This window comes from Impatiens glandulifera, chromosome 2, assembly GCF_907164915.1.
Source record: "Impatiens glandulifera chromosome 2, dImpGla2.1, whole genome shotgun sequence".
Lineage (NCBI taxonomy): Eukaryota > Viridiplantae > Streptophyta > Magnoliopsida > Ericales > Balsaminaceae > Impatiens > Impatiens glandulifera.
The window spans coordinates 6,257,614-6,269,417 of record NC_061863.1 but is presented as its reverse complement, the minus strand read 5'-3'; the positions used below and the strand labels follow the sequence as shown (position 1 = coordinate 6,269,417).

Here is an 11,804-nt window from a genome sequence, read left to right as displayed (position 1 = left end):
TGGGGAGTGTGCAAAACTCAAACCCGGTACCCGAAATATTAATATTAAAATATATATATATATATATATTAAAGTTTAAAATGACTTTTAAAATTTTAAATAATTACAAATTTACAATAAATATATTATTTATGTTATCTATATTCACACTCCACTTTAAGTCTTCGATATCATTTTAATTTCTCTTCCCATAGCTCTTAATCTTTCACAATTTTTATAACAAAATATTTTTCTCTTTCTACTCACGTTCACTTTTTATTTTCAAGTTCAATAATCTTTTAACATTTTTTACCTTCTCTCTAGTTTTTTTAAGTCAATATATAATAAAAACAAAATTGTTATACATATGAATATTTAGTATATTCTCATTTATCTTTATAATATTTAGTATATTTAGAAAATAATAAATATAAATTTATATTTTAATTGGATAATGAGGTACCCGTCGGGGATTGAGTACCCAACGAATCAGGAATGAAATATAAATAGAGATATCCGTCAGATTCGAAGTCAAGTAATAAAATGAAAATTGGGATATATACACGAGTAAGGTACCCTTGCCAGACTAAATAAGAAATAATAAAAGAAAAAAAAACATCAATGTTGCAATCATTTATTAAAAGTCAAAAATGGAAAATAATTTCTTCAAATGCATCAAACATGAAGAGAAAATTCTCGTGTAAATAGAATACTCGTCAAATCAAGGCTCATTGACACCCTTTGTTTATAAAGGTTAATTTTATAATAACATGATGTGAAGTGGTGATGGAAAAGATAGGATTAAAGAATATATTATTCATTTTATTTCCAATTATCTCAATATAATAGAAAGTTTGAAAAAATATAAAATCAACCAGTCATAAAAAAAAATCACACATCTACTAAAATTATTATATAAAAATATATAGCACAATACACCAAATCATGCAAATAATTTACTTCATCTTAAGTAAAAACAAACACAATCCTAAATCAATATCTTTCAATTTTTGAATAATCAAATATTATATCTCTTTGCTTTCCTTCTTTTAAATGCTATCAATCAATTTAGGTTATAGATTTAGTAATCTTTTTGAAAGTCGACTAACACTATAGAAGTGTTTATCAACTCGATTTTATTAAGGTTAAGATTTGTTAAATTATAGATATTATGTCAATTAATGATACATTGAGTATATATGTTTTAATTTTGTAATCATAATTAATTGATAGTTGTGATAATAGAAATTGTAATTTCAAAAACAAAAAGAGTAATGTGAATATTAAACCAAACATGTTATAATTTAGTTAAAAAAATCATTTATTTTATTTTATTTTATTTTATCTATTGCCATATCATATATTACTAATAAAAAAAATTAACTTAACCAACATTCAACAGTAGGGCTCACTAGGTTCGGTTCCCATCCTCCATTCCATTTCTCCAAGCTGAATCCTGCAATTAGAGAGAGAAAGAGAAACGCTCTGAGCCTCCACCGTCGCAGTCCACCGACCGCCATCGCAGCCTCCATCGTCACTGCCTCCCTCATCGCAGGTAGGTCCTTTCAACTCTCTCTGTTCCATTTCGATGTCTGAATGTCTGTTAAGCTCCTAATTGATCCTGTTGATGCCCATTTTTGTGATATGTTGGTATTACTGCATTACTAATACCTTGATGATGTTTTATCACGTTTTATTGTGATGAAATGGACGAAGTTATGATGAATTTCACTCATGTGTCATCTGAGAGTCAATTCATCAATAGAATATATGATTAATTGGTAGTTGCTATTTGAATGATGGGTTTTCATCTAGTTTGTCTCCCATTAGTGTGAATTGCAACTTTCATGTTAAATTTAGGAATTTTCATTTAGTTGCAGATTTCTTTCATGTTTAGGAGCTTAATTGACTAAACTTAGTTATTAGCTTTAATCTCCAAATTTTATTTGCTTTCTGCAGAGAAACTAGGTTCAAGTTTGTGAATTTGTGTGAATGTAGAAAAAGTTATCAAATTTCCTGCAGAATTCTTGAACTTGGATATGACTTCAGCTGTTAATCCAGAAGTACTAAACTTTTTATGCAGTTTGTTATGGAAATATGAAATGAATGTTTTGGTCACTTACACTTATGACAATTTTAGAATCGATAAGGAATTAGGACCATAAAATGAAGTACCCGATATGATTTATTGTTGTATCCTTCGACTGTTTGTGTTACTTTGTGACATACACATGCATGCTGTCATGTTAAAATATATAGTGTTGTAATGTTTGTATAATTTCTATATTGTATTTGATAATTGCATTTTTCATAGTCTTAATGTACTATTCAATATTGAATCTTACTTAAGACTATGACAAATGTGATTGTCACGTGGACACTAGAAATGATACAAACAGCGAAACTATACAGCATGACAGTATGGATTCACATACGGTTGAGATAACTGACATAAAAAAGTGCTTCCAAAGAATGTAGACATGGTTTCTCATTTAGATCTGGATCCAAACCAAAAAAGAAATCAAATTTGGCTTATTGGGCCTATTTAGAAAACCTTTTTGATTTGAATCCGGATATAGTTGAAAACTGTATAAATATCTTTGGAACCACTTCTTTTTTGTTGTTGCTAGTTATCTCATTTGCATGTGGATCAATGTGTGTATCCGAATGAGATGAGATTACGTTTAGAAATAGAATTTAGTTAGACACAAATTAAAAAATTATTGACGTTTTCTCATCTCATATCATGATCCAAACCCAAACTAATGTTTCAAGTCTTTTTTTGTATGAATACTTACAAGATTTTTGTTTTTGATCTTGATCCGGATCTAGATTAAATTTCTTTGGAACAGTTTTTTTCTGTGATTATGTGGATCTTACGTTTGGAAATAGGACTTAGTTAGACACAAATTCAGAAATTATTGACGGTTTCTCATTTAGTTTCCAAATGGATTGTCTAAAGTCTTTTTTGTTTGAAAAAATGATAAGATTTTTTGTTATTGATAACCTAGGGCCACAAACACCATTCTTGTGTTCAATACAAATTCAGAAATTATGAAAGATTTCTCATCTAAATCTGGATCCAGACCTAAATCAGTTATCTCATCTCTATTTGGATCCATATTTCAAATGTAATTATTTGGTCATAAATTCAGAAATTATTTACCAAATTAGTTATCTCATCTCTATGTGGATCCATATTTCAAATGTAATTATTTGGACAGAAATTCAGAAATTATTGACGGTTTCTCATCAAGATGCAAATTTTCCAAATGGACATGTTTCAAATCTTTTTTTGTTTGAAACATTACAAGAGATTTGTTTTTGATATCATAGGGCCCAAACAACCATGCCTGTGTTCAAGACCCCATTCAACGGCTACTCCGTGAAGTTTAGCCCCTTCTTTGAGAACCGCCTAGCTGTCGCCACTTCCCAAAACTTCGGAATCCTTGGAAACGGGCGTGTCCATGTTCTCGACCTCGTACCCACTGGACCCATCGCTGAAATCGCAGCCTTCGACACCGCCGACGGAGTTTACGACGTCGCGTGGTCCGAATCCCACGAATCTCTCCTCATCGCCGCCAGTGCAGATGGTTCGATAAAGCTCTACGATCTATCCCTCCCTCCCGCCTCAAACCCTGTCCGTTCCTTCCAAGAGCACACGCGTGAGGCCCACTCAGTTGACTACAACCCCGTCCGCCGTGACTCTTTCGTAACCGCCTCTTGGGACGACACCGTCAAGCTATGGACGATTGATCGCCCCACGAGCGTCCGCACATTCAAGGAACACGCCTATTGCGTGTACTCCGCCGCATGGAATCCTCGCCACGCGGACGTATTTGCGTCGGCCTCAGGCGACTGCACTGCCCGAATATGGGATGTTAGGGAACCGGGATCGACTATGATACTTCCCGCGCACGAGTTCGAGATCTTGTCATGCGATTGGAACAAGTACGACGATTGTGTCATCGCGACAGCGTCGGTTGACAAGTCTATTAAGGTTTGGGATGTTCGGAGCTATAGGATCCCGGTGGCAGTGCTGAATGGGCATGGTTACGCGGTGAGGAAAGTGAAGTTCTCGCCGCATAGAGGGAGTTTGATCGCGTCGTGTTCTTATGATATGGCGGTTTGTTTGTGGGATTATATGGTGGAGGATGCACTAATAGCTAGGTATGATCATCATACCGAATTTGCAGTTGGTGTGGATATGAGTGTTCTTGTTGAAGGGTTGTTGGCTAGTACTGGATGGGATGAACTTGTTTATGTTTGGCAACATGGAACTGATCCTAGAGCATCTTGAAAGGTTTCAAGTTCTTGATCACCTTCTTTGTGTTATTTTTTTTCTCTTTCTATTTGAAGGTATAATTTTCTATTGATACCTACAATTGTGGTGTAATAATTGGAATTTTATGTGTATTAATAGTATTATTGAAGAAGTTAAAACTAATAAAATAAAACTCAAATGGGGAATATTATCATAAAGTTTAGTTTAATTGTTTAATTTCCTTACAAAAGAAAGATAAACTTTTGAAAACATTGTGTATTTGAATGTTGTTTAGTAATATGGTGTATTTGAAATACTTATGTAAATAAAGATACAAACAAATGCAATGGTTCAAGTATCATTGATATCCTACTTATGATAGTATCACGATAATAATTTAACCCTAACCGTTGATTCACACAATTGGTCGCTTCATTGATGAAACGTCTAAGTCAGAATTCGGGTCATGGCTACGTTGGTTCGATGTTCTACCGAGAAAATTAGGCACGACTAAGATGGCCTGTAAGTCAGAATTTGGGTCTTGGCTATGTTGGTTAGTTTGATATTATACCGAGTAAATTAGTCACAACTAAGATAGCCTATAAGTCAGAATTTGGGTCATGACTATGTTGGTTTGATGTTCAACTGAAAAGAATTCTAGTCTTTTTGTTAAATAAGCATACTTTTCCATCACAAAACATTGATATGAGATTACATATTTTTTTCATTCTCTTGATAGTTTTATTTTAATTGCAATAAATAAAAAGTGTTTTTCAATTGGCTTATAAATAAAGCAATGTTGCACACATTATGCAAAGAGCAAGAGTTTGAGTCTATAACATTAATGGTTAACAGGATGAAAAAAATCATAAATTGAATAAATTTGAAAACATCACTTTTGTTGGTCTAAAAAAACAGTTTAGAGACATGTCCATCTACATGCCTATAAAATATCTTTCATAATCAAACATGTAATACTAATAATGGTGATGCTTCACAACAGGATTATGTATAAAACCAGATCATAAATAAATTGATTACCATTTCTCTTAAAGAGTTTGCCCTTTTTTTTACAAGAAAAGGCTCAATAGAAAATATTTTCAAATATCCAACAAATTTCTTAAAAACCATTAACCATATCTCTAATTAAAGCACAAAGTCTGATGGATACCATTCATCAGCAAATTTATAGTCATATTTTCTATCCAAAAGTATATTCCTGGTCTGACACTCTCTACCATCTATGCAAAATAAAAACAAACAAAGAAATATTATAAAGTCTTCTTCTATAATAGCACCATGTTTTTCTTCACATTGTTTTCAACAAACAGGTTGAACCGAACAAAACCGACCAGCCATCAGAGAATTCTATCTTGAAGATCTGTCATTAAATTGGATGCCAGGCTACTCAGTTTCTTCCCAGTCTCTCCTGCTATGTTCTTTAGCGACGACAGATCTTGTTGTGCCTGACAAAGAGTTAAGAGAAGAAAAAATTAATGTCGTCTTATGCCCATAAAATTCTTGTGCAGTTAATGACATCTTCCTAGTGTAAATCTCTTGAATAGTCTGAATTGGATTGATGAAATGGGGATTTGATCTTCTGTTGGTTGGTGAATCTTCCAAATTTTTGGTTGATTGAAAATGGTGATGTTTTGGTGTTAATGGTGTGATCATGGTTTCCTTGCTTGAAGATTGTTTGGGCTGTGTAGTTTGGTTCTTCACTTGTGTCTTTCATTTGTTGTTTGTTTGATATTGTCTTTACTTTTGTGTTTGTTGCATTGTGATTTGAGGTTTTGTCTCAATCATATGCTTTGTTGTGTTTGAAGTGTTTCCTCTTTGTTTCCTTTTCTTTTTGTATGAGACATGAGTTTTGACTCTTTCAAATAGGACTCAACATTTTCTCAAAAAAAAACTTTTGATAAAATATGAAGCTAATGTCACAAAAGTACTTAAAGACTATTTTGCCCTTAACAACGTAATTTGATTTAATTTTCAGGGGTTAAAGTTTTCTTTGTACGCTCATGATACTATATTACGAGTTAAGTCCTTCGTAGCTTACCAATTTAGGTTATAGGTATTCTAGCTTAATTTGAGATAAATCTAAACAGTTTTAAATAATAGTTATGAAACAAACTTAATTCAAATAAGCACTTAATCTTATAGATTAAGAGATAAGTTGTGATATCAATCACTGGCAAAGTCTTCCCCTTTCTCCATTAAAAAACCCTACAACCCAACCTAGGGTTTGTAGGAGTTAATAAGAACGATCATACTAACTTTTATTAATATTTTCCAAAAGAGAACTTGAAATCACAATGAAGTGCAATATACCTGGAAAGACAAGCGGTTAATCAAGTCAGATGCATTGAAGTCATTCATATTGTCTGAACCCTGGCCAAAAAGATCTGCACTGGAGATGGCTGTGGAACCCTGAGAAAACAACACAAATCCTTGAATTCAAACAGAGGGCTATTAAAGTAACTTGTATCAAATGAAACAACTTATACAAAACCAAAAATAATAATCACTTTAAATTTTAACTTCGGCAAGTTTCCAATGGATTATGATTGTGATGAATTACCAGTAAAAATAGGCTCTAAGACAAAATGAAGGACTTAAGGATAGTTAAAATTCCTATCCAGGAGAGTCAACTATATTCCTTCACCTTGATAATTGAAATTCATGGTTTCGACATTAAAAATGTGATATTCCACATTATCCTCTATCAAATCAAGTATGAGTTGAATCTATAACCATTAATAAAACTATAGGTTTAAAAGTCGTAAAGTCTCTCAGTTTTAGTTCCCTTCCATGATAAAATCTAAAGAAAGCAAAAGAAAATGAATCAAAGATTACAGAAACAGCACAATACCGAGTAGCTCTGCAATGATATTTGAGCATCCATGGCAGATTTGTTTTGATCCCCAAAGAATTGGGCTGATGAAATTGACTTGGCATTGGTGAATTTCTTTCTCGCTTCATCAGTTTCCTCCACCTGATGCATAAAAATGTATAAGGTTATGTTAGGTTTAAGCAAAATTGGAATTGGGGATCCAACTCCAAATCCTTTGTTTGTTTGATGACTTAAAGTAAGGAATTGAAATTGAAATTATAATTCAAATGCAATTGAATGCATGACATTTTATGTTTGAGTTTCATCCTTTCTATTTAGGTTATTGCAATTTTATGATTTCTCCAAACATAAGAATTTCAATTCCAAACCAACTTAAAATCAAGAAACTTGTAATACAACTCCAAGCATTCCATTTTTTTCAGTAAGATGAGCAAATAACAGAACTGGGATTCCATGTTTTTGAGATTAATCAGCCAATAGCAAAAATAAAATATTGAACCAGCCACAGTAGATAACCAAAATAGCATAACTTGTGAATTTGGAATAGAAAAAATAAATAAATAAAGAATAATGTTTGTGACAAAAAATTCAGTATAAAAAACCAATGATCAAAAAGAATAACTTAAACTTTTTGGGGATAATAAGAATATCTGGAATTAAAGCTTGTGTGATGTGGTTTACTTAGAACTTTTTTCAAATAAACCACTACTCTATCATCCAGTCACTTCTTTCTATCAAAGTACTCAAATCATCAACTAAAATACCAAAACACCCTTCACTTTTTATAATATTTGAAACTCTTAAAAACTAAGGGTAATTTGGTAAAAAGGTCCAAATAAACTGTTTTTTTCTAAAACAGCATCAAACAAGATTTTTTAGCCATAAACTAGTTTTTTTTAACAAATAACCCTAGATCACACAAGCCCTTAGTAATGCACATCTGGACAAGTGCAATCTGATAAACAGAATAAGTTGGTGATTAAGGGGTCAAAAAGGAGGTGATTCAACATAATAAGAGGAAATGCTTCAATATAATCCATGATATGATTCACATCCCCTATGATATATAGTTTACAGATGCCCTGCCTAAAAAAGTTTTAGATCTGGTGAAATATTATATGAGATGCCTCCAACAATATTGATACTTCCTTTACAGTATTAAAAATAATGAAAAAAAAAACACAGTAAGACTGCTTACTTGAACCTTAGAACTAGCATTAGGTTTCTTTTGAAACCCATTGTCCATCCCAAAATCTGAGAAGAAGTTTGACGACTTTGGAGGAGCAATGTGGTTAATCACATAACTATCCCCAGAATTCGTTTGATTAATAGGTTCATCTACATACTCAAAACGAGATGTAAAAGATGAACCAGAACCAGAACCAGCTGCTGGGATGCTGCTCTTTGAAGTGATAACCTGGGCAGGTGGCTCCTCAGGTTTCTGGTCATACAGGTTTTCACTTGCCTGCATTAAATGAAAGCATGAATGAAGAATAATTAAAATAGGAAGTGTGTAATCAGCAAATTATAGAATTCTCAGCCTAGAATATTTCAGAGGCTGATAAATCTATTGCAATGGCTCATTTGGATACACTTTATGAGAAACTGTCAATAGATTTCTTTAGAAACTCTTTTTTTCTCTTACATAACTCATATGGACGTGGATACAGATGGAGTTACGTCATTTCCATTCAAGGGTTCTTTAAGTGTTTTCTCACCACTTAAAATGGGCAAATCTTTTTTTAGGAACGTGAAATCACGTTTAGAAACATAACTATTTTAAACATATTCCAGATCCAAAAAGTATTTCCAAATGAGATTCATAGTAGCTTTTGTCTATATACACACAAGAATTTAAAAGAATGAATTCACCTTATTGGTCAGTTTTCGAGCACCTAGGCCAGTAGATTTACCAGCCTTTTTTGCACCAAGAGGCTTCTTAACAGTACTAGTGGTTACAGTATGAGATTTCTTGGGTGAAGAAGAGATTTGAGAAGTCTCTTGTTTTTCCACCACGATTTCTTTTGGTGGTTCCGTGGTATTCACATGAGAAACACCATTAGAAGATTCTGTTGATTGAGAGGCCTTGGGTGATGATGGCAAAACAGCTTCATCAGCTACACTCTTGGCTACTTCTTTTGTGAGTAATTGCCTATATAATTCAGCAGCTCTGGAAGTATATTTTGCCTCAATTTTTCCAGCATCAGTCCAACCATGTTGCTTGAAGAAAGCATGAGCACGACTATTTCCTCCAAAGCTCATCATTTTTAACTGTTCTGGAGTCCATGAATCCAAATTCGTAGACCTTCAAATGCAATTAACCATGAAATTGACATGAAAAATAATTAAGACTAAATAATAGTAATAAAGGACATTCTATAAAATGCTACAAAGAAATAATCCAATACAAATAGAAAAATAAGTCCTATCGACAAGCTAACATTTACATATGCCATGTCAAAGAAAATAATTGAGTAGAATACCGAAAATGTATAGGTGGTTAATATATTTCAAAGATAATTTAATTAGAAGATGAGTGGTGAAAATAGACAATGACTAAATAATAGAAGATAGTAAAATGATGATTGTTTAAACAGGGGATTTAAACTTGTGATATAACTATTAATTATTGAACAATGATGAGGCATGTCAATAATTAATAGTGGATAATAGAAGGAATCCATCAAGATTACATCCATTCTGACTATAGTGGTTTACGTATTTAATAAGCTTTATACTTATTTCACTAAATACAATTCGGATTGTCAGAGACTAGTGTTACTTTCTAATATCTGTTGCAGTCATGTCAGTTGAATGTTTCTAATGTGGATTCAGTTTCATTTCTAGTTAATGAACAAATAACAGTAAAAAACTACACTTCCAGGTGGTTAAGTTAAGTTCTCAAGACTAGGTACTAGTAAGGCCAAGGTTTTTAATCCCATTGAAACATTAAGTTGGAAATGCCTCGTTTTAACTATCATCTAAACTACAGAGTCAAAAGCAATGAATATATATTTACAGATTAATTATAATTGCCTAAAAAGGTCCATTATATATACATTAGTAGATTTATTTTTCTTTGAAAAGACAACAATTTTCATTAATCACAAGTTCAGACAACAGCATAAACAAACATGATAAATCCAACACCTTGTACTCAAACGAAATCGGAGGAATCAACAGTAAAGAAACCACAGAATGCATCAAAGTGTTGATATTTTGAATAACCCTTTTCTATCTGTTTTCTTTTTATATACTTTTTGAGTAAATCAATTCCCAAACATTCAGTGCCAAGAAACTCTATGTTTCAAGTCTCCTTTTTCTCGGTGGATAACAATTTCAGACTGTATCAAACTAGATCAAGAAGATATAATAAAATGTCAAGTCTCCTTTTTCTTTCATGATTTCTGATGAATTATTTATTAGTCCTCTAATGGAATTCAGGGTACATTGAAAATTAAAACACATCTGAAAGCCTGTGTGCTTAATTTTATGAGAGATCCAATCCAACTAGCACGGTCTAACTGTGGTTTAGTTAACATAAAACAACAATGTGATCAGAACTGTTACATTAGATCCACAAGGAAAAGCAAGATCTTAGTTCCTATTTCCCAGATTAAATTACAACCACATGTAATCTCACCTCACGAAGCTAATATGAACACCGAGACTCCGATGAACAGCGGAGCAATCAATGCACAAAAAGATCCCATAAGTCACAGATGCCCAATTCGGATTTTTGGTGTTACAATCAAAACACATCTGCAAAGTAACAAAAGGCGGCAATTTGTAATGCGTTTATATCCAAGATTTAGTAGAAGAAATACAGATCTGAATGAGATCTGAAGAGGGAACGATAAGAACTGACCTATGAGTACGAAAATGATGTAGATACGTACCTTGTTCTCTGATTTGGTTCTCAGCTTCCTGAAAATCGCTTCCTTGTCGGTAAAAGACTCCGTCGCCATGGTAGATGAGTGAAAGCGAATCCGATAGGAGGAGATTTCGATGCAGACAGACCCCCTCCTAGGAAAGAGGGAGCGTTGAGACTCTGAATTGAGAGAGCGAGAGGAATACAAGGCAAGGCAAAGAGCAAACCAAACCAAAGCAAAGCAAAAGCAAAAGCAAAAATGTAAAAACTGACTCTTTCTATATTTCTTGGCTACGCATTCACTATTTTTTTTTTCTTTCACAAAATATCAAAATTGTGATTCAATTTTAATGATATTTTATTATATGCCCTCAAATTATAATTGTAATCATTTTAGGCTTTAATTTTTTAGTGTTTTTTTTTTTTAGCAATCGATATTTGAACTTTAAATTTTATCGAAATTTTATCGTATGGAACTACTATCACAAATTTAATCGTTAAAGTCGGCCTTAGGATGAGGCAAGTTAGACCACCGATCTCTAAAAAAAAGAAGTAAACAAATTAACCTACCAAAGTTTAAACATAAGACCTAATAATATTTACCTAAATAAACTAAATTACTTATATTAAATATAATATAAAATAGATCGTTGTGTTATGGTTGAAGTTCTACATGTCGAAGTTGGTCATCAATAAGTTACTTCTGAAACAACGTATGTTCATTCTACGAATATAGAAAGATACAGTAAGTCAGAAAGACGTCAAGTCTGCCCTTAATCATAGGGATTTGCACCATAGACGGTTGTTTATCAACGAAGGTGATGAGCGATGAAAAG

The 11,804-nt window shown here is 32.7% G+C and overlaps 2 protein-coding genes across 2 annotated transcripts; one reads left to right on the top strand and one right to left on the bottom strand.

The window, feature by feature from the left end:
* The first annotated feature begins 1,385 nt into the window (after window positions 1-1,385).
* LOC124927031 (peroxisome biogenesis protein 7) lies at window positions 1,386-4,482 on the top strand. Its single transcript, XM_047467370.1, has 2 exons — window positions 1,386-1,534; window positions 3,316-4,482. The coding sequence occupies exon 2, from the start codon at window positions 3,329-3,331 to the stop codon at window positions 4,277-4,279; it is 951 nt and encodes a 316-aa protein (XP_047323326.1). The 5' UTR covers window positions 1,386-1,534; window positions 3,316-3,328; the 3' UTR covers window positions 4,280-4,482.
* Window positions 4,483-5,389: 907 nt separating this feature from the next.
* LOC124925629 (probable ADP-ribosylation factor GTPase-activating protein AGD9) lies at window positions 5,390-11,211 on the bottom strand. Its single transcript, XM_047465685.1, has 7 exons — window positions 10,997-11,211; window positions 10,741-10,859; window positions 8,970-9,402; window positions 8,296-8,562; window positions 7,116-7,238; window positions 6,575-6,673; window positions 5,390-5,709 (listed from the first exon to the last, which is right to left on the bottom strand). Exons 1-7 carry the CDS (start codon window positions 11,063-11,065, stop codon window positions 5,602-5,604), a joined length of 1,218 nt encoding a protein of 405 aa, XP_047321641.1. The 5' UTR covers window positions 11,066-11,211; the 3' UTR covers window positions 5,390-5,601.
* Between the last annotated feature and the right edge of the window lie 593 nt (window positions 11,212-11,804).

Bases quoted from the DNA above. Each gene is read 5' to 3' on its own strand.
- LOC124927031 (XM_047467370.1), top strand. From the start codon at position 3,329: ATGCCTGTGTTCAAGACCCCATTCAACGGCTACTCCGTGAAGTTTAGC.
- LOC124925629 (XM_047465685.1), bottom strand. From the start codon at position 11,065: ATGGCGACGGAGTCTTTTACCGACAAGGAAGCGATTTTCAGGAAGCTG. The intron at 8,563-8,969 runs GTGAATTCATTC...CATTTAATGCAG, and splicing joins CTCGAAAACTGACCAATAAG to GCAAGTGAAAACCTGTATGA. The intron at 7,239-8,295 runs GTAAGCAGTCTT...TTTATGCATCAG, and splicing joins ATGCTAGTTCTAAGGTTCAA to GTGGAGGAAACTGATGAAGC.